This window comes from Cuculus canorus, chromosome 11, assembly GCF_017976375.1.
Source record: "Cuculus canorus isolate bCucCan1 chromosome 11, bCucCan1.pri, whole genome shotgun sequence".
Lineage (NCBI taxonomy): Eukaryota > Metazoa > Chordata > Aves > Cuculiformes > Cuculidae > Cuculus > Cuculus canorus.
In genome coordinates, this window is record NC_071411.1 from 4,542,339 (window position 1) to 4,565,766 (window position 23,428).

General features: G+C 37.9%; 1 protein-coding gene across 6 annotated transcripts in view; it reads left to right on the plus strand.

Moving 5' to 3' along the window:
* Positions 1-23,428, plus strand: part of CACNA2D3 (calcium voltage-gated channel auxiliary subunit alpha2delta 3) — a 364,238-nt gene that overhangs the window by 220,387 nt on the left and 120,423 nt on the right. For all 6 annotated transcript variants that reach the window (XR_008451671.1, XR_008451670.1, XM_054076614.1 and 3 more), the window contains exons 12-13: positions 13,040-13,118; positions 18,084-18,217. Coding sequence is in view for 4 of the 6 variants with exons in the window: in XM_054076614.1 (XP_053932589.1) it covers positions 13,040-13,118; positions 18,084-18,217 (213 nt within the window). In the remaining 2 variants the exon portion in view is untranslated. The remainder of the gene's footprint in view (positions 1-13,039; positions 13,119-18,083; positions 18,218-23,428) is intronic.

The window sequence follows — 23,428 nt, forward strand, 5'->3', positions numbered from 1 at the left end:
TGGTGTATGAGCTAACTTCTTCCTTCCCGATGCTGGCATCACTTGAGTTTTCCGATTCAACATCAGCCAGCAAAGTGTCAGCTTTATCGTAATCTCCCTCTGACAGTGGCTCAGATAATCCATAGCACTAGCTGGGTGAGGAGAGACTCAGACAGCCAAGGCTAAAGGCTCCCACAGTAAGAGAGAGCAAATGAAAGAAAAAGCACTTTAGAAGTTCACATGCAGCTCCCCACATTTGAAGTACTAACGTTTTCTGGATATTCAAAGACCTTCTGCGTATCTCCTGGTCTAAGGAGTACATTGAATTGTGTTTTACACTTATATCCGTTATCCACTCCTAGCGATGCTTTAGGATAAAAGCTGTTGGAATTCATCTTTCTGCTTTCAGAGAAAGTTCACTTAAGGAAGTATGAACGTGCCTCAGCTTAAAGAAGAAAATGTCTAGCAGTGAATAAAAGGTACACCAGATATCATTGAAACATGAACTTCAGAGGTAGGAACAATATCTCGTATGTGTGTAGCATGGAGAACACCACATATTATAGCCTATGCATGGCAATATTGAGACATGTCTATTAAGAACGTGAATGTTTATTTCTGGACTCCACATGTAGCTGCTCTTATCCTCGTATCTGCCAAACAGATTAAACTGGTAAGAACATCAGATCTGTGCTCCGAATTCAAAGTGTCCGCTCATAGATTTATTCAGGATTAGATGTTGTGTTTCAGTCCATACATATCTTTATTTCTTATCAATGTTTAAATATAGCAGTCCTTAAATGCTGTACGTGATGATGCGAGGAAATAGTACGGACATCGAATGCTTTTGCTGTGGATGGGAAGGCGGTGGCTGACCCAAAGGATTCATGGAGTTGGACACAAGAGTAGGAAGGAGATGATGGACAGATAGGCAAGCAATGACAATGGAGCTGCATTAATTTTCTTGCGCTCTTGCATCAGCCAGGATTCCTGGAGTTTCATTGCCCTCAGCTGGCTGTTCCTTTTCCTCTGGTACCCACCTGTGTGTTTTGCCTTCCTCAGTCAGAGCGAAGGATCAGTCCTGGGGACTGTGCCCTCCCTCTGTGACAGCTGTCCCTATTGCAGGGCCCATGGGATGGCTGGACCCTCAGGCTCAGCTCAGCTGGGTAAGGATTTAATTCCATGTGTCAAATGTTGTCTGGCTTAATTAACCTAGTTCTACCTTTGATTGAATAACCCATTTTTCTTTTTTCAGCTGTCTCATTAAAAGGTTGAATAAAATCTCTGTCTTAATTTGTTGCACATTACATTTTCCTTTCCTGAAGCATACTCTTTACAGGGCGAACTTGCACGTGCACGTGTTCTTTTCTTTCTTCTGTAGTTTTGTGCGTTCTGTTGTCTTCCTGCTCTCATTTTATACACATTCATATATTTCCTTTTACCAGATCATAAGATATAACGCTAGAGTTGTATTTTTGACTTCCTGATGTTTACTGTTATTACATTCCTTTTGTGTCTCAATTGAGCGCTTTTTCCCTGTGTTGCCTGAGATCGCTTTAAGGATGTTTATTCTGTTTCATGACACTAAGAACTCTCAAAGTCTACTTTTCAGTGCAATTTGTTAGTTTGTTAAACTGCCTTTTTCCTGAAAACTCATTTTTCTCTGCTGAGCAAACTGCCTTTTACTTCTTCTGACTTTCTTTCATTCTTGTTTCTTTTGTCTTCTGTTTGACAGTGAAGGCATTTACTTTGTTTTCCTCTCTTTGCTTACCTATTCCAATAGGTAAGCAATACCAATAGCCTCTTCTTTTTGTGTTCGATTTCTGTATTTTTTTAATCTCATTTTGTATTTCTAAAATAGCCTTTTTATATTTTTATATGGCTGTAGCGATACTAAACACTTATTTTGTCCTTAAGTCAAGATACTCGACCCTAGGGACAATTTGTCGTCTACAGACAGGCACTTGTGATTTCTCTAGAGACAATAGAATTGAAGGTGATTTGTTCTGGCTTATCTGTAATGATCAGTTGAAATTCACTTAATTAAGGAAGTTGTGCAAGATGCGATATGCCTGGGTTTTCATTACACATATCGAGAGCTTCTTCGAAATTCAGTAGCATTTCCTCCATCATTAGCGGATGCATTGCATAGCCCCTGCAATGCAGAAGTTCTATTAGCATACATGGTGATTCATGGGTTCCCAAGAACTGTAATTTTTACTACTTTTCTGCACTGTGGTGAAGAGAATGCCATTTCCTGCCATGTGTTGCCATACAGGGAAGATATTGTATGGGAGTATCTCCTTTTCATCTGATCTCACTTTGAAACATAGACCTGAATTCAGGCTGTCTTTTGGTCATAGATAAATTCATTACTACTCATGTGTAGTGGGTGTTGTTATGTGCTAAAGGGACAGTCACTTTCTGAAGGTGTCTTCTCTGTTCAGACCATTATCTCTCTACTTTTGGGTAAAATGTTTTTCATTTGTGTTTGGGCCCCAAAGGCAGCATTAAGCAACTGTATTAAAAAGTTACTGAAGGTTTAGGAGTTTTTTAGATACTTAGAACAATTCTATGTGTTAAAAATGCTCTAGAGTTCTGAATTGCTGATCTGATTTTAGATCTTGTCGTTGGCATAGTGATGAAGGCAGTAAAGAGCCAGAAAAGGTGCTCTTTGAATAGATTCAATTGTTTTCTGGGAAAGATTGACACTAGGCAAAATGCTTACAGGGATCTAGTGTGTCAGGAAGGTTTTTAAGAAATCGGTAGCTCAATGTCAAAACTCTTTCAGCAAAATAAATTATTTTTATCTCTTAACTTCAGAGTTCCCCATTTTTCACGACTAACTTAACTTTCCTGTATTTCTTAATGTCAAATGTAAGTCAAATGTAAGCATGCTGGTGCTCAATGTCCTGATTTTGTTTCCCAGTTCTCATTCTTCCGATGTCTCTCTAAAAGGAGGAGGAAGCCCTTTGTTTAGGCTACATGTTTTAAGAGCGAAGAGTGTTTATAGAGTATTCATCTGTTTTTCTTGTCCGTGATACATATGGTGACATCACTGCATACTTTTATATGGTTTGGACAATGCAAAACCAGCAGTGAAAAAAGAGAGAGCAAACAGAGCATGTTTTTATAATTAAGTACAGAACTTAGAGGCTGGCTTGTGAGGCACGTTGAGAAAAGAAAAAGAGCTCACTGCAATTCTGAACTCAGAGAATGGACCTCTTAAGCTTCCTTTCATATGCAGTGTCCAAAGACATTCTGCTCCTCGTTCTTCATTCTTTCTCATACCAAAACACCTCAACTGCTGTTGGTCCAACAGCAGGTCCAGGGAGGTGATTCCGCCCCTGTACTCGGCACTGGTGAGACCACACCTCAAATCCTGTGTTCAGTTCTTGGCTCCTCACTCCAAGAAGGATGTTGAGGCTCTGGAGTGTGTCCAGAGAAGAGCGACGAAGCTGGTGAAGAGGTTGGAGAACAAGTCTTACGAGGAACAGCTGAGAGAGCTGGGGGTGTTTAGCCTGGAGAAGAGGAGGCTGAGGGGAGACCTTATTGCTCTCTACAGCTACCTGAAAGGAGGGTGTAGCGAGGAGGGAGCTGGGCTCTTCTCCCAAGTGACAGGGGACAGGACAAGGGGGGATGGCCTCAGGCTCTGCCAGGGGAGGTTCAGGCTGGACATCAGAAAAAAAAATTTCACAGGAAGGGTCATTGGGCACCTCCTTCCCTGGAGGCGTTTAAAAGACGGATGGATGAGATACTCAGTTTAGTGGAATGGTTGGACTCAATGATCCTGGAGGTCTTTTCCAACCTAGTGATTCTGTGATTCTGTGAATCGATTCTTTAATCAATTTTGTGAGTGTCCTTCGGGATAGGAAAGAAAATCTGTGAAGTAATTCTGCAGGGTTTTTTTCGTCTTCTCTTGGCTTTGAAGATAAAATTTAAAAATATAAACTATAAAAATATGCTTCCCTTTTCTTGTCCTTGGTACTTCCTTTGCTGCCCGAAGATCTTCGAAACTGTTCACTAATGGTTTAAAGATTCATTTGATTAGTTCCTTGGATACTCTGTGGGAAATTTTATCGGGCTTCATTGATTTAAACACATCTTATTTATGTATCATTCTTTTCCAAATATGACTTCAGCCCCTAATCCCATAGTTAAAAATACTTGTGTCACAGCGACTGCTCAAGTTAAGCTTTCTGGTAAAGGCTAAAATAAATAAACCATTGACTAGTTGAATTTTCTCTGTATTATGGCTTGGACAGAATAAATAAAAAATTTTTCAACTGTGAGAACTCTAAAATGGATTTTGGTGCTAGATGTAAGGTGTCCTTTGGCCAAGTATTCCCGATTAGTAAAGAGAAACATTGTATTGGCCCCTATTATTTCAATGGCTCCGTAATTCCAATGGCATGGTAATTTTCAGTTGGATTACAACCATGTTTTATAAAACATTTTGAAAATGTGGTCTATGAATCACTGCATCATCTATTTGTGTAGAAGACAGTTAACTCTTACAGGACACGGTTCCTATAGTATTTAGCGCTTTTAAGATAAAATCTGGTATCCTCAATTTCATGTAGAAATGATTTGGCAGCCTGTGTAGTTTAAGTAACGTAATAGTCTCCTCTTGGTCTGACTCTACAAGTCTGCGTGAATCCTCTGCCAGTATAATTTTCAGAAGTTCTGTTGTATCAAAGGTATTGCGTATCATCACACTGCGCACAAGTTTCCAAGATTAGACAAATCAGAAGAGATAAATCACAAGGTGAAAAGGCCATACTTTTATGTCTAACCTATAAATGATGCTGCAAATTTTTGTGACCTGGTTTAATGAAAGGGTTAAACAAAGTGTTATGCACTGTTTGCTGTCCTTAGGGATTTGTTCCATATCCATGGACTTATTTTAATGTAAATAGGCACCTCAACAGCTGTGTCCCCTTAAGCATATTTTATTTAGCAGCTGGGTTATACACGTCACTTGGCAGCCATGGATTTTCAATTTTTCCCCGTGCCAAGGGGGCAGCTGGAATAATTTGAGTGCTCATTAATTTGGGAGAAATATGAGCAGTGTAAGTCAGACAACATGAGTCTTCTGTATGGTGTTGTACAAGGATATGCGGATCAGGGTAGAAGCAATTTGCCCTGTCCCAAGGGGGCCTTCTTTTTTTAATAAGCTAGTTATGAAAATTCTATTTCTTTGCAGTTTAAAGAGTCTAATTAGAGCCTGTAATTTCACTCATATAACTGAAATGGATGAAGGTTAACGTTAGGCCTCCAGAGTCTTTTCACGTTCATTTACAGACTTAAATCAGGTAATAGTTTGTAGCTAATTAGTATAGCGTATTAAATATTTAGTTTGACTTGACTTCTGTGAGAACACATGGATGCTGTAGGGCTACAAAAATGATAAAGTAGAGCTAAATGTAATTTTTAATAAAAGATAAATTTAAAGGCTTAATAGTAATTTTAGTACTGACTCGTGCACTATGGCAGCCTGAGCGGCAATCGCCTTCAGTTGGTTGAAATGTCAGGATAAAGGGATGTTAATGTAATATCCTCGCTGTAACACTTTTATGGTTCAAACAATTCCTGGCGTATATACATAGTGTCTGAAGGATTAAATGTTTTTCAACGTAGCAGTTTTCATGTAAAATCTCATTCCTTTTTCTATCCACTAACCCAGCATTAGCAAAAAGATTTTCTTAAATAAATTGTAATGCTTTTACTCACAGGAAGTCCAACAAGAAACATGTATTCCTACCAGATTTTGCCAAACAGTGGGTCTGCTGTTCCATCAGAGCCATATCTGCGTTTGCAGCTTTTGGTTTGGCTGATTGTTGTTTTCAATGAATTAGTAAAGTAATCTTAAAATTCTGTGCGCAAAATTTTTTGCTGATGTTGTAAATAAAGCCTTCGGCTTTGCTTGTAATTTGCAAAATTCTCTGAGTAGACCTCACTACAGTTTTCTGTGCTACATTAGAAAACTCTTTCTAGAGTTTTAGAACTTGAACCTTTTGCTGCTGAAGTCAGCACGACAACTAACGTCATTCAGTTTTACAGAACCAAACATAGGCTTACAAAGTCAAGCGCAGCACTACGTTGATTTTTACCTGAAATAGTTGGTTCAAAGCACAGGCAAGGTTTGCATCTCCTTGTAACGAAGGAAAACTTGCTCAAGTTCAGTCTGCAGGAAAAAAAAGACAGGTAGACAGTATCCTGAGTTGTGAAATACAGAAGCTCACTTCAACACAATTCTGTGAAGCTTCTATGAAACAGATAATATTTTTATTCAACTGGACAGTTTTAGTAATGCTTCTCAGTCAGAGCAGGAGTGGCTATGGTTCAAATTTTTCTGGCTTTGTTTTACTTCTTGTGTTGTGTCAAGTTTGTTCTATGAAACAATTTTGTTGATGAAGTATCGTGCATCCAGGTAACGCTGCTATCCCCTACTGTATCAAATGGCATTGCTCCGATGTAGCTGCGTGCACCGACCAGACAGCAAAGAATGACCTTGCATGATAACTTTTTCAATTATCTTTCTACAGTTTGCTTTCTAGCAAATGGTTTTGCTTATAGTAACAGAATTTAGTGCTCAGACAAGAATTACGTTCATTCAGATTTTAGCTGGTGACTTTTTTAAGGCCATTTCCAGCCAGAATTGTGCATGCTAATCTTTCTGACTGTGACTACCTTGGTACTATTGTCTGTTTATTTTATTAATGCCATTGTAGTTTAGACTGCAGTCTTAACTGCTCATCTTCCTTTTAACCTTTCCCACAGTTTCAGCGTGCTGGTTTTTTATCCCATAAACTGAGTGCAGCTCCTCTTTGTCTTGCCTGAAGGCTCACTTATATCCTCAGCAATCCGTCCTGATAGCAATGAATTCCCTTGTTCATGTGTGAACAAGGCTGCAGATATAAAGTGGAGTAATAACAGTGGTGAAATACTTCAAAGTGAGCAGGAAAGAATGCTGATAAAGGAAAGAGATGAACTAATAACTGAGACAAAATAAAGAAGAAATATACTGCCTATTTGATGGGGGGCGGGGGGGGGGAAAGACAAAAAAGTGTTTGTAAGCTCAAGATAGTCGAACTTTTCTGGCTATAAGCTTGTTCGGACCTCATATTCCTGGCTTATGATCTGTATCTTTAATCTCAAGTTTCCTCTCCAGCATTTTTTGGATGTTAGAAACTCCATTACAGATTGGTAGAAAATCAGTGATAAAACTTCTAAATATCACCTTATTTTGTTACACTGCTTTCCCAGTTGCCAATTTTTATACAATGGTTTATGATTGCAATAATCCCCTCAAAATCAACTGTTATGGGAGATAATAGCCGATTGTCAGAGCATTAACCACCCTTGACTTCACTTTGGGCCATTACGTAACAAAAGAATGAACTGGTGGTGAGGTTGCCAGGTGTATTAAATTATATGATGAATTACAGAGATTCTGTAGTGGGGATTAGTGTCCAAAAGAGACTAGTGGAGATTGCCAAACCCATTATCTGATAGGACTGCAGGCTGGACAAAATCCCAAGGGTGGAAGGCCAGTGCTTTATCCATTATGTCATCCTCTAATCCGTGTCTGCACCATGCACAGTGAAGTATACTGCAAATGAGTTACCATTGTTCTATGTTACATCCTGGAACTATGTAATAACAGAAGTGGAGATGTTGGCGGTATTTGGTTACTTAGAATTTAGTCTGATTTTGATCTTTTCTCATGGATTCTTGCAAAAAATATTAGTTGATATACAAGAAAGCTAAGCAGTGTGGTAGCAGAAATTGTATGAGCCTGATTTTTCCACAGAAGCTTCAGTTAGATCCAAGACAGTTGGTTGTGTCATGGTTTCTGCTCTAATCCCTTCCTCTCCATTCAGACAAATTAATTTGTTTAGGCTGTTATTTTGCATTTAAGGAGGAAAATATCTGTTCTACATTTTGGCACATCCACCAGCATGTTAAAGGTGGCAATAATAGGTATAGTTGAATTATCCTTAAGTGGTTTATTTAGGGTTGGCTCTTAATGGTTTGTAATGAATGAGCTGCAATCTTGCATATCAGAACTGGAAACAAAGGTTTGTTTAGCTTTTCAGATTGAGAGAACAGAACTTGTTCCTAGCTCTAATAAATATTATCATATTTTACTTTGAAATAGTAACGTTGTCATGATAGAAAAATGATGACAAATCGTTTTTGAAAATTATGAAAGTGTGAGTTAAAATTTTCCTCTGCCTCTGTACCCCATATAGTTGAACTCATTGTACCTTGTCTGGCTTTACTAGTTGAAGGATGTAAGAAGGAGAATAAATAAAATTTCCTAAAACTCAGTAAAATATTTCTAAAATAATTCTTCAGTAGAATTGTGTACTGGATGTGCAACATTTGGAGGTGCTGTACAGGGATTTTATTGGCACTCTATAGATGTATCTGCAATATTTATAACACGCTTAACCCGTTGGTCTCAAAGTAATTAATCACGGTGGGAGAAATGTTAGAGGTGACGCTGAAAGTAAAAGATACAGTGAAGGTGACAAGTTTGGGGTTTTTTTGAGTAATCATAATTTTTTGAAAGGGAGTCTCTGAGATGTACTTTTCTAGACATGGTCTCAGCTCAAAGGTTTCTCAGAATCTGTGAAAATTTTCTTTGCTGAATTAACTGTTAAACTGCTAAGACGATTTTAGCACATCTAAGATTTATACTGTAGTATTACATTTGTACACTATTAGTTGATTATTTAACATCATTAATTCAGAACCATGCCAACAATCAAACTTCTCTGGAAAAGCAATAAGCCGTGTGCTAATACGGTTTTGGATACTTTCTCGTCCCCTGCTCTATCCTTGCACAGTGTAAAACAGTATAATTCTATCCTTCTCTGCTAACAATATTCCTAATGTATTGAATGAATTTTGACAGTGGGAAATTATTCTTCATAAATCTTGAGTTGCATTATAATTTTCTGTAATTCAACAAAAGATGTCAACACTTTTTCAGTGCTAGAAGGAAAATTCTCACTCATACGCTGAAGTAAAACATTAAGCTTGTTTGAATTTTCTAGAAGTGACCCTCGGTAGCCCTAGACTTAGGGATGGATGTAGAAATACTCCTTGGAGGCAACTGTGACATAGTAATGCCGTCCCCTGACCGCAAGGGATTAACTGCAGTATCAATTTCCTTTTTCTCTGCACGTATTTTCCGAGGTAGGTCTATACAAAGAGCTGTTGGGGATGCGGATGTTTGGGAAAGCAGGGCTCAGCTGTTTGATGATCCTGAGACAGATTAAGTCTTTTTCTTTATTACTCTTTTTGCTTACATCTTGCTTTCCAGTTAAATAGAACTATTAATTATTTGGGGTTTGTCGTCCCATCACTATTTAGGGTACAACACACACGGATATCACTATAATAGAAAACAGTGTTATAAAAGCGTGCAATTGCAGGAAGGAGAAAACATGAGGAAATGCATAATTGCGAACTTTTCCAAAAGAGGAACTTTAAATACTACAGAAGAAAAATTAACAATAAAGAACCTTTTACTGAGTAACTTTAAGGATTCAGTTTCATGAGGTAATGGCTTCAATTTCATGGCTTTCTTGCACTGAGTGCGGCATAAGTCGAGTCTTTCAGCACCTTATAGGGTAAAGGTCTTTAATAGGGTACAAGATATTGTATCAGTGCTATCTTGCATTGTATCACAGGGCTTTGTAGCCTTCATCAGTAGTTCTTTGTGTGCTCATTTAAAGTATTGTCTCAATGGAATTTCCTGCTAACTTATCAATGCAAATAGATCCTTAATTTATTTTTTCAGCACTTCATAATAAAAAATACAAAGGCTACCAAGACATTCAGAGATACGGTGAAGTTTCTAGACTGACCTTGTATTTCTACTGCTCATACCTCTTCATTGCCCTATATGTTATACCCTTTGCAATAGCCAGATAACCTGCAGTATACATGTAATTTATCTATTATTTTCAGATTGCTTTGGGTGTGTGTAGATCAAAGTGAGTTCTAACACATCTCAAAATTTGATAGATTTTTTACAAACTCAACATTTTTCCCCTTTCAGATTCGGAAAGGTTACTTGTGCAAAGAATTGTGACCTGTTCAGATTTCTTGTATCTGAATCTTTGTGATCTTGATGAATGGAGTCAGGATGACTCTTGAAAACTTTTATGACTGCATCCAGACTGCTCCTCACAGGAAAATGTGGGAGAGTATTGCCGTCTCCTCAACGCAGGAACCAACTGCAGCATCCATTTCCACGTTTCCCTTTGATGTTTTCTGATGTAGAACTGGACAAAATGACGCTGCAGAGAGGAACAAGAGGATGAGATTTATGTGAGGAGAATTATATTGAAGGTCACTCTTGAAGTAGCAACAGGCAAAATGGAATGTTGGGAGGGGAGCAGTGGAAGTGTAAATGAAACCTCAAGAGTTTTCTAAATTTGGCAGTAATTTTAGGTTCCTTAACTTTTGGAGTTTGAGCGTAAAAACCAAATCAGAATATTAGGAAGGAGCAGGACCCCAGGAAAAAAAAAAAAGCCATTTTTGAGGCTTAAAGGATTAAGAATTTATAAGTTTATCCTGAGTGACGATAAGGGTCCTTGCAACAGTGTCTTCAGCTGTATTGGGTGAGAGACTGTGAACTGCTGTTCTGCTGAATCATTATTTCCAGCTGGCCTGTGGTTGTATACCGCTACTAGAGCGCAGGAATGATTCATTGATATTTATTATCTTAAATAATTTATGTTTCCTAGCTATCTTACGTATATTCAAAAGACTCTTCTATATGACTGTTCCTCAGGTTTTCTACTATGATACTATTCAAGTATCTTTTCTTATGTGGTTTGGTCAATTCTACAGGAGGAATTGCCTGAAGCAGTCTCTGGGAATGCCAGGTACTCCAACCGAGTAGATAATTAATACATGATGTAAGAAAGTAAAGCATACAAATAGTCCCTATCATGGCGTCTAGTCAGCATGAGTTGCCTGGGAAAACCTCAAGGACCATCCCAAATTCCCACCTGGAGAGCTGCTGTAACGATTAAGCCAATTCTTTGTGGTGAGGCTACTCAGGAGGTCAGGCAATCGCTTAACTTCACATCAATCCTTGCTCCCAATCAGTCCAGTCACTAATCTATGCAGAGACTAGCTGGATCACCATAGCCTATAACGATGGGAACTTGAATTTCATCCCTATGTCCCACTTCTAACTTACATTCCATAGCTCTTGCCACAGAACTATTTTTATTTCTTGCTGAGCAAGACAACAAGGGCTATTTTGCTGAAGCTGTCCATGAAATAGTTTGCAGCTGCAAACAGAGGTCTGCACTGTAAGCTGCAAACTGAAGTCCTATTTTCCCTCCTACACTGTATTTTGAGTTTCTGAAAACACTATTTTACCAGCTGTTTGGCATGAAGGAATGACTTCACAGTCCCAGTGTGTAGAATCTCGCAGATTGACTTGTCTTGCTTAACGTAGGTAGAAGAAGGTCCCTATTCTCTTCACTATGCTGCCGGTTAAATCGAGTTTCAGAGCTAAGGGCAGTTCAGGGACTGCAGATTAGCCCATGCATAATGGATGAAACTGTGAAGTGGATATTTCAGATGAGGTGGTTAGGACTGAAATAGCTGTCATTTAAATCATCGTTCTTAAGTTTCCTCACTAGCGGTTGAGCGTATGCATCTCTGAGATTTTATATAAGCCGTCTGTCCAGAGTTTGAAGGTGCAAACTTCAGAATATTCCCTACCTTTCAAGTTAAGAAACTTATCAACAGTACTCTCTTATTTTTCAAAATTTAAAGGGGTGCAACAAAGAATAGAGAGCAAACCACCTGTCTAATCCAAACCATGATCTGTGCCTAGGTAAGACAACAAGAATTTAAAGCAGATACTGGAAAAACAGAGAGAAATTAAGTTATAATAGTAATGTATGCAGTTAAATGTCTATTCTTGCTTTAAATATTTTACTCGGTGTAAGATTTGTGTTCAGTTTGTTGAATTGCTGAACTTGGTGGTTTAATGCCTTATTATTATTTAATTCTGCTGTGTACATGGGAGTAGTTACCAACGCAACTTGTGACGACTGTTGACGTGTTGTGCTTCACTCTGGCTTAATATGGAGTGGTGTTTTGGGCCGGAATCCACAATCTTGCATGTTGAAGCTGACTGTTATAAAATGCACTGTTTAAATTAGTTGCCCGGTATGAATGTGGTTCTACAGTTTAGAATCATCAGAGCTTATACGGCAATATTTTAGTAAGAAAAGCAACAGAATGGAACCCTCTTTTCCAGAGGTGATACTTTTACGTCAGGAATGAGACATAGTAACGAGGTAATATATGGGAGATGATTAGAAATTTTATCTGGGCAGAACCTTAAGGAAAGCGGCAATTCTCCAGTATTTCTGGTTGAATAGGTGTGTCTGTATGTGTACACGTGCGTAGACCCGATGAAGAGATTTTTGCACAGGTATTTCGTCTGGGAAATGGGGCAACCCTGCGTGTGATTGTGCTGTTTACCATTCACTAGCACAAGTGCCACCCGTGGGTACCTGTCTCTAAGGGGACAAAGATACTGTGTTAAATGAACCTTGAAAACCGAGGGGAATTTGCTTGCCTTGGTGATTCAGATCCTATATCTACACAGGTATTTGCTAATTAAGTGCTTCACCTTCCACACCACAGCGATTTTCTGGATTCATAAGTGCCGAACAGATTTGTCTGAAACATGCAGTTTTGCCTTGTTACTCCGGTGGTAATAGTTTTTTTTTCCTCACACTTTAACCATTTAACCATAACTTTAGTTAAATGTCAGATATTAAAAACGTGCAAAGAGATCAGCTGTTCTGTTACATAGAACAAAAGCCACATTTTGTCATGGAGATGGTACCGGCATAAGTTTCTTTTAACCTAATGTACTGTTTAACCAGTAATACTTCCTTTAAAAGGATCTGTCCATATGAATTGCACATCTGTATCTCAAGTTCCACTGTGTAAGTTTTAAATACAGTATTAATTGACTTGATCTTTCCCCTTGTACTTTCAGGTTCGCATTTTTACCTATCTGATTGGAAGAGAAGCTGCTTTTGCTGATAACCTGAAGTGGATGGCCTGTGCTAACAAAGGTTAGTTAACCTTCAACTGTGAAAGCCTTCTTTTCAAAACCCTATTGCTAAGCCTTCCTGTGCAGCCGACCCTCCTACAGATATGGTGTCGTTGACAACTTATGAGAGAGGATGGGTTGTTTTTTTTCCCAGGAAAGGAAAAGACCTGTTTATCTTGTAGCATACAATTTAAATAGAGAAAATAAAAATAGGGGAAATGCATTTTTTTTCTGAGAATACGTATGAAGCTTTTAAACTAAGTGATCTTAATTTCTTTTCAGAGGAAAAAAATAATTTCAAAGCATTTTTTCTATTAGAGCTCTTATTACTCGGTCACAGTTAGTTTGGTGCCTAGAGAACATTGGATACAAGTCCTGTTGAGTTAGGCATGGTAGGTAAAACACCAGACATCCTCTCCCTTGAGGAAATGACGGTGTAATCAAAAAAACCCCAGTTTTGTATCCTTTAAGGAAGAACATTAAAACATGTAAGAGGCTGAGATGCTACAGCAAAAGGATTGATTAATATGAGTAAGAATGATTCAGAAAGAAATCCCAAACCCTAATTAATCATCAGCTTTTCCTTTTGGAAAAAAAGTGCTCTTTTTTCTGTTGTGCCACATTACATTATGATGAATTGCATCAGGTGCTTCATTACATTATGATGAATTGCATCCATTTAGTCATTATTTCTTTAACTACTGTTATGTCCAGCTGATGGAAATTACTCAGTTTGAAATCTTGTCTTAATCAGCTAATACTACACCATAATTTAGTTTAAATAATAGTATAAGAATCCTTTGAAGCATCTTTTTGAAGACAATTTAATCAACAAAATCTTTTAGCTTTTTAGCCCAGCTCTGCCGATTCATAAAGATCTAAGTACAGCAACTCGGAAATTGGGACCAAGCAATAGAAACTGCTTTAGTAGATCATCTGGTCCACGTCTTCCTTATTCCCAGAGGGGGAAAAGTGGTCACCTTTGTCATTCTTCAGGACTACTTTGTTCTTTTCAGAGTCGTGTTGCTTTGAGCCAGAATCTTACTCCTATGAATCAACTAAACAGCTTAATGACTGTTTCTTCTATGATTTTTTTTTCTCTTAGCTTAATAGTTACAATACCTGCTCTCTGATAGCATAAAACGCAAAACTCTTCTACCTCTAATCAGTGATTAAATACTTTTTTATAGCTTTGAAAATCACAATTGGAAACAGCATAAGCCATTATGTCAGGCAGTATGGACGGTCTCTTTCTTACAGTTTTCAGTTACAGGTCATCCGTTTTCTTTTAGTGAAATGAAGGATTACAGCACAAAAGACGAGGCGTGTAGTAAAGCTGCTCTAAAGATCGGCTGAATGGCTGGACTGCAGTTTACTGCTTGCACGGGTGGGCCAAAGTATGTTGTTGGCACTGAGGGTCAATGACCCTAAAATCAATTTTCCTTGCAGTGATTTTCCCCTTGGAAGCACAGCATAGATGAAGGCTGTTTGCAGGGTTTCCAGCTGACTGGACTGTGGAGAGCAGTCCTTTCCTTCAAAATGGGCCACAGGGGAAATTCATACCACCTTGCAAAACTTCTTTAGCTTCTAGATCGTGATAGTGAAACCTTGAAAAACTCCAAGAGCGTTTTTCTATTTGTATTTATAAATAGGGCATATCTAGAGGGAGTTGGCTTAATGAAGCAGAGCACCAAACCATTTTAAATACATTAAAAACGTTCAAGAAACCCAAAGTCTCTCTAGAGTGGTTAGTGACAATTGCAGTGATTTACTCTTCTGTATTGTAAGTAAGTGCAGATAAAGGAGAATAAAAACGTATTAAGGTTCTGAAGGGAACAAAGGTAAAAGTTTCCTAATGCTTAGTGTGCACGGGCCAGATTTTAAAGTAATCAGGCCTTCCCCTCAGCAAACAGAAAGATATAAAGGCAAAGATGGGGGTTAATGCATTGTTTACTAACAAACCAGCCAGGATTAAACATTACTTGTTTCAATTCAATTCTCTGTTGCATTTGTAATTTGACGATTTCTGTTTTAGTTACTATTTAAAATCGTTGTTTTGTATCACCGCTGCGGTCGGCGTATTGTAAAATGGACAAAGGAGGCGATTGATCAGCACAAAGGAGCAGAGGCTGAGAAAGCGACGTAGAGAAAAATGCTTTGCATATTGGAGGTCTGATAGCGGGGAGGACAGATCAGCCCTGAGGCAAATAGTGCCCCAGCTGTAGCAGTTTATAGACTATTGTATTAGCAGAGGAGAGTTCCGTTCAGGAAGCTCCAGTCACATCCATTCCCATTATTAGCATGACCCCAGCCCGTCCTGCGCCGTGGGCTGCCGGGGGGTGGCAGGCAGCCAGTAACGATACTGGTCACCTGCTTGAGAGGCCTCCGAGCTGGGGGGGCTGGAGGGGCTCTCCGTGGGAGTTTTACAGCTGCAGTGAAACAATGAATTCTCTCCTCAGTCTGTACTCAAAGAGGATTTTTTAATTCTGATATTTTATTAGTTGCAAGAATATCGCATCTGTTTTGCACAGTGTCCAGAAACTGAAAAGTACTGCGCTCCACGTAACGAACGCTCCGTTGGAGAAAGTTTAGGGTCTCGGGTGGACGCTTTAGAAAAAAGCCACCCAAAGCCATTGCAAGGACTCCGTAAGAGGGAAAAGCAGCGCTTGCAGAGCATATGTCTGTCCTTAACCACATTATCATACGTGTCCCCTGCTTCTCATTACCAAATCCTACCCGTTTCCTTCACAATTTTTTTCCTGCTGGGGAGGAAAAATAGTAGCGCTGACTGTAAGGGACTCTAAGGTGGCGTAATTCGAACACCAGGGGGCTGAGAAACAGGTGTGAGAATGAGAAAATCTAAGCACGGTTTTGCTGCTATTGCTTATGTTGCCTCAACAGCTGTGCTTAAGAACTTCAGAGCATATCTTGAGCTGATGATTAAACCTTGCTGTAGGAAGAGGATGTTTCTTAAGTCTATGGGGTAGCTCTGATCTCTCGCTAAGAGAGGTAAATTTAGCAGTATAGGTTGCTAATTCTTCTGAGGTTTGGCTACAAACACATGAATCATCAAAAAATTAAATATACAGTAAAATAACATAATATACAGTAAAAACCAACTAAGAGAATGTTACCTAATGCTGTCCCTAGATATAATATATTAACTTTTGGTAGAGTTTCCCTTTCAGGAGGAGACTGAAAAATAAATATTAGAACAAGCAATAAAAATATGGGAAATACCATTCCCATAGCTTCTGCTGTTCCTTGCATTTTCTTGAAAAAGAGCTAAAACTTAAGGAAAAACACATTTTGTAGAAAGAAAGTATATAGATGAACCCTAAATTCACAGAAGATATGTGAAGTGGGCAGCATTTAAGAAAGAGTAATGTGCACATTGCTTTTTTCTATAAGTATTTGAAGCCAATAATTCATGAAAGTACAGCATAACTTTTTTTTTTCCCACCATATACACAAAATTCTGCTTTCTTAAGTACAGATAACCTAATTAAACTTATGTCAATCATTTTACTGTATGGCTGCAAGCTTTCAAGAATCTTAGACAAAAAATAGTCCTGTTTTGAAGCAGCACTTAAATCTTGGTAGCATAGGAAGTAGTCACACGTCTTCACACAATACTGGACTTCATAGAAAAAAAACAACTCTCAAATAAAATTCCTTAAGCAGAATATAGAATGCTTGAAAAATATGAATAGTATAGTGTATGAATACTATACTAGGAATATTTGAGATCATTGTTTAATCAAATTGTTTAGCAAAACTAATCCCTTGCCACTTCTAATTTTTCTTAAGTTAAAAATATGCATTAAGCTACTGCTATGACTTATTTGGTTTTATAGATCTTTGCTACAAAGTCTGTTCTTACACTGTGTAATAATTCATGCACAGATTGAACGGATGTAGAAACATCAGTTTCGTAGTGCATGAATTATTGGCGGGTATATTGAATCAGAATGTTCTAACATTCAGACTACAGAGCACCATTGCGGGGTTGCCCCAAACTGGCCCTATCTACAGAAAACACAGCTCAGAAGCTCTTTGCAGTTACCATCTTTTCTGCAGAAGCTTAATATTCCAACTCCACAGAAGCTGTGATCTTGTCAAAAGGCTAAAATTGTAGCAAGGCCTCTTTTGTTAAAATTCCATGTTGGTCTTTTCTCATTAAAGAAAAAGAAAGTGTATGAAGGGGGAAGTGACGCATTTAAATCAGGTCTTATGAAACTATAGCCTTGAAATTTGTCAGTCCTTCGTCACCCTTGCATGATGTGGGCTCCAGATGCCAGGTTTGTGATGTATACAGATACTTGACATCTAAGCACTGAGGAGGAAGTGGTGGCAGCTCACATAGCTGTGGGCTCTGCTGTTCTCGATGCTGTCAGGTTGCGGGAGATGTTTTAAAGGATTAACGAAACTGTGATCCGCAAGCCAAGCAATCCTAGTTATAGCCTGCAATTTGTCAGACCTGCCGTTTGTAAACAACGTGTTGCTGTTATCTGATGTTTAGTCACATTCTAGAGGATGAGCAGTTTGGGGCATATGCAACTACTGTTTCGTTACTGTAGTTCTAATCTGTAACGTTTCTTGGAACTGGACAAACTGAGTGAGACGTCATTGGACAAAGTCAATACCAGTTCTGATTTTTAAAGTATGCAGCATTTAAAGAAAACAATACCCCAGAACCTGAACTTCTTTACCATTAAACAACAGTTTTCTGGAAACAGAGTTTAGGATGGGCAGGACAGTGGTTCATAGCAACATTGGAAACCCAGTCCTTCAAAACTGATTAAAAGTTTTACAGGCTTCCATTTTCACCACTTATTACTGTTCGAGGCCATTTCTTATTGGCATTTCTTCTTTGGAAATAAACAAGTACAAAACACGACAGACATAGACCATATCATACTCTTTGTTGCAATCTTTCTTAATTTATTCTGAATGGTTTGTAACTTAGAATTGTGTGTTTTCACAGGGTTTTTCACTCAGATCTCTACCTTAGCTGATGTTCAAGAGAATGTCATGGAATATCTCCATGTGCTTAGCCGACCAAAGGTTATTGACCAAGAACACGATGTAGTCTGGACTGAAGCATATATTGACAGCACTGTAAGTCTGTATGGTAAAGCATTTAAAATAGAATTACCACATGTAATGAGGGATAAGGAGCAAAACTGTCGTGGTGGAAACACTAGGTGTGCATCTGACTTCTGCAGCTGGAATGTGCCAATTCAGTGTAAGAATCAGGACTTGATAGCTTTATGTTACACGTAAATAATTCAAGATGACTTAATTTTAGCAGATATTTATACATTGTAGATTACATAGAAAATAATGAAACAAACATGAGTAACATCATAGTTTTTAAATCTATAATCTCCAAATGAACATTTCTTTTGTTAATCAAAAATGCACGTAGAACAGAAATTGATCAAACAGCCACTTTTTCTATAAGTTTTAAAACATGTCAATTAATATGTTAGTATAAAAGCACAGACTGACAAGAACCAATGCTTTTAGTATATAGAGGTGATGATCCAAATGATACATGTTTATGGCTAAAGGTTATTTATTTTTGTGGGTTGCTCTGAAATAACCTTCCTGTGTTTTTTTTTTTATCAGCTTTCTTTTGATCCAATTAAATTATTTTGGATCTTGCCAGCGTAGAAATAGTAGTGTATTACTGGACAGCTTAACTGTTCTTATCATCCAGCTGTGTCAGAACAGCCATGGCTATGTTCTCAGGGCTGTGTAGGGATGGTTGTATGCTGTATCACTGTGCCCTAACAGCATGGAGTGTGCTTCCCTGTTCCCTTCTCACCAAATATCCGAGCTAATTGGCCAGCTGTGCTGTTTCTGAGCAACCAACATTAGGCTGGAACGTACTAGCACCCAGACAGAAAGAAGCTGGACAGGAAAATTGATTTCTAATTGAGTTCAATTTCTAATTGAAAGTTTCCAAAGGTACTCTGTCCTGAGTAGAAAAGAATTCTAAATTTATGAAAGTATTTCAGGGATGGAACAGTTCTAAAGTAGTCATTGACTTCTTTTAAGCATGTCTGTCTCTATAGCAAGTATATACAAGTGAGTATATTTTTGGGAGGGGGAAATTGTCTGGGCATGAGAATATTCAAGTGAAGTAATATATAGAGATAGTCTCTTGGGATGATGGGTAATCATCTATAGAGCAGAGAGGCCCTTAACTCATTCTTATGTAGCATCTGGAATGTGGAGAAACATTAATTTTTGCTGCAGGAAATAAAAACAGACTGGACCGGCTTCTGAGTTTCCACTGTTGAAAAGCTTGTGATTGGGAATTTATTTATTGGGACACGTACTTTGACCTACTTGGACCTTTGTTGATTCTTCCTGGTAAAATTAGTTTCCTTTAAGTATACCTGAATATATTCTCTGGATCTAATGCGCTGTTGAGATCATCTCCTTCAGGCTATTAGTTTCAAGCTGTGAGCACGTTCAGGCATACATTACTCTATTGGCTCTGTTCAGTTTCCAATTGAAAGAGAAAATAATAATTTCATCTAATATTTTGAGATGATTGTCTAGTGCTTCAGAATTTAAGAGTTTGTTTAAAGAAAACCAACGTTCTATGAAAGGTAAGTGGTTTCTACTCTTTGTACTTTTCAGTCTTAAAGTACTGTATGTTGATTCTTCATTTGCATTTCCCCACTTTCTCATACACATACATTAAATTACGGGAGTTAGTTCAATACTAGAGTTGCTATTAAATTATATGTATGTATATTTCCCCCTCTTTTCTTTCTTTTTTAAAAAGCAGGATTTTTTTGAAGTATTTTGTCACCAAGAGGCTGATACTCCACTAGTAAGGCAGTATGCCCAAGACCTTTATTTCCCCTGATGGGGGCAGGAAATTGTGGTAACTCCATTGGGCTAAAGCCTAGACTAAGTCTTTCTGAAATGCTTATGGTGGATGTTACAATTACATTATTACATATATGATTGAACAATTTAAATTTATTACTCTTCATCCTTTAAAAAAAAAAGTCTAGTACTATATGGGTGTACTTTCTGCTCTGGTTCAGGTTCTTTGCAGAAATTCAGTAGGAAGTGTAAGAAGCTCACACTTCTCAAATAGCTGTCGCATCAGAATCCAGATGCTTTACGTATGGATTCTGGGATACAGTTCGTTGTCAAAAAGTAAATGCTCAGCCAGTTCCAGAGAAGCAAGGGAAGGTGTATGTGTGAAGTCCTGTGTATAATGTACAGAGATATAACAGAGTCCTACGGACTAAAAGCTATTATGCTGGCATTTTTCCATCTGGGAATTTCTAGTGACATGTGAAAATGCTGTTTAGTGCTTCTTCTAGTTACAGTTTTCTTTGTCTTTGATGCACAGAAGAGCTTTTACAAAGTACCAAAATTAAACAGTACCCCATTTCCACTACCTTCTATTCCCAGAGTTATCTTCAAATACTTTTGGTGGCACAAGTTAATTATGCTATTATAATAAGTGGGTGTAATTAGCATTTTTATCACAGTAAAAGGTTCCCTGGGCCTCTATTTCAAAAATAACTTCTAAACTGTAGAACTGTTATGCATTAAAATGCATCAGAGTGTTCAGAATGCTCATGTATGTCTACTGCAAGTAAATATTGGTAATCACTGCAGAACTGAGTTTCAGGAAATGCCATTAATCAGCAGCTGTGAGAAAATTTATACACGGGCAGTAATTTTCTTAATTTTTTTGAATGTTTTATAAAATAGAAATCTATGTAGCTTTTTTTGCCAGTCCCAATTTGGACTTGATTACATGCTCTAACTGTACCTTTGTGGCCAGCATCTCTTAATCTTTAATGATTTACAGCTATTTATCAGAGAATGTTATCACTACTGACTCACTCTAAAGTTGTCATGAGAATTTCCTTTCCTTGCTTTGACGTTTGAGCGAAATTGGGCTAGGGAAGGAAAATCCCATGCATGTATATATCATGCCTGCCATCAGGTAGGTTTGTTCTTAAACCAAGGTTCTTCAGGCTCATCTTTGTCTCCTATGGATCTTTTGAAGACTCTAGTACGGGAAAAAAGTAGCCCAGGGAATACCTTCTTATCAGTGCTTCAGCCTGGCTTAATTTTCCTGGAAAACTATAACAGCTCTGACCATTTCATCTTTTCCAAAGCTTCTCTAGGAGCGTGATTGCAGTTTGAAGCTGTAGACCATCTGGTCCAGTGACTATGGTCTTTATTTACACTGGAATCTTACAGATCTGGGACATGCTTGAAACATTAACAATGGTGATCAATGCAGCTACTTGTAAACACTATAAAAAAGATTATGCACGTGTTTATATGTAGGTGCAGCATCCATTTATGCAGATGATTAGCAGGCTGTCTGTGGAAATCTTCACTGACAGCTCAATTAAAAAGACCCTTTTAGCCATGACTTTTATGAGTTTTTGTGGCCCCAAATTTCCAGTTGCCAGAATTAAGTATTCTCGCTTTCTCCTAAACTGTTTGTTTTACTGCTGGATCTAAAGTACATGAATTACCATTAACAATAACTGTTTCAAATTCAGTGAGATCTGTGTCAACTGTCAAAACATAATGAGTGCTCAAGATAGTAAATAAATAAACCCCTCAACTGAATAGAATTAATGCGCTCATTATCTTTCAGATGCAGCTCAAAGTAACAATGTGTTTTGTTCTTTTTTTTTTGTTAGGAAATGCACATCTGAGTTAGTTATGTTAGGCAGCAGGGTGTTAATCAGTGCATGGAATGCTGTGCCACTTAAATTTCATCCTAAAGGCTTGCTCACACACCAGTACGAGAGTCATGGTGCAGTGTGTCCCACTGAAGCACACAAATTGAGACCCCTCAATTGAAAATTGGGATGTGCAAAGGAAAATGAAGTCCATAATGACCTAGTGGGAATATGGATACTTTAAATAATAATGACTTGGGCATTGTTCCATGCAAACATAGCATATACAAATCAGGACATGCATAAGCATAGATAACACCTATGCACATATGTGTACATATGTATGTGTGTACCTTTCAGCTTTTGAAGTAAACTGCTTCGTCTGATAAATTACATGTTTGCTTTACTCCACTGCTAGTGCTGGAATGTGTGCTATTAGGGCAATTTCCACTGACTGCATTAAGCAAAGAATATTACTACAGAGAGATAATTGCTAGCTGTCAAAGTCACTAGAAAAAATTTTGTAAGGAAATAGCAATATTTATTTTAATGAATAAACACTTTTCATGTGTATCACCGTATATGGTATTTACACTATAAAATGCTATATGCGATACATCAAAAAGATGTTTAAAACATCAAAAACAAAAACAAAAGTCCTGCACTTAAAGAGGAACATAAAATTTCCTGCTGGGGATGTGGAACATGGAATGCCATCTGTATTATATGGCACTGAGAAAACTGATTATGTTTGGACCTCTATTTCATAGCAGATGGGTTCATTAAATTTAATAGCCTCCAGAGCCTTTAGAAACAGTGTTAAAAACATGTGGAACATGCTGAGACACTTCACTTCTCACCCCACAGTCATTATAACTCTGGCACAGACTATAAATATTACAGTACTTTATTTCCATTGAAACGGATTACTATTATAATTATTTTTCCTAGTGTACATTTACATGAGAGATGCAGAATGCAAATTGTACTTTTTTCAAACTTTGAGATATGCACTTGATTTCTTTAAGTGAATTTTACAGTTCTTTGCAATTGGAGGCTTTGATATAGAACTTATTTTTATCTTCTTCCTGCAACATCAGCAAGCAGCTGTAATGCCACAGCAAAGCTAGTTCTTAAGCAGCTCTGCTTCCAGTGTGGTGCAAATAAGACAAGCATTATGTTAAACCAGAGAAGGGAAAGCAGAACAGTGTTATATCTTAGCTTTTAGCGATATATATTAGTTCTTTTTCTAGTATTTTATATGATAGGGTAACTACAGTTTGACCTTGGTCTCTGTTCATCTTTCATCTCTGGAGCACAGACATTAAATATCTAATTTCAAATCAGAGAAGTTCCTGAAGAAACATTGTTTTGAACGGAGTAAATACTCACCTCTTTTTGAAATAGTCTTAAAATTTGATAGCTAAAGGAAAATTTTAGTGCTATTTACATTTTTAAGTGATGTTTCAATTGAGAACAAGAAAGTTTTACCATGTTTAAGTGCTTTCACAGCTGTCTAACAATCTTCCACCTCTTCCTTTACATGTAATGGATAGTGTTTGAACTAGAGTAATTTTTTACAAACTTTGTCATATTTGATCATGGGTTTTTTTCCGGAAATAACCCCATTTTCCAATAACTC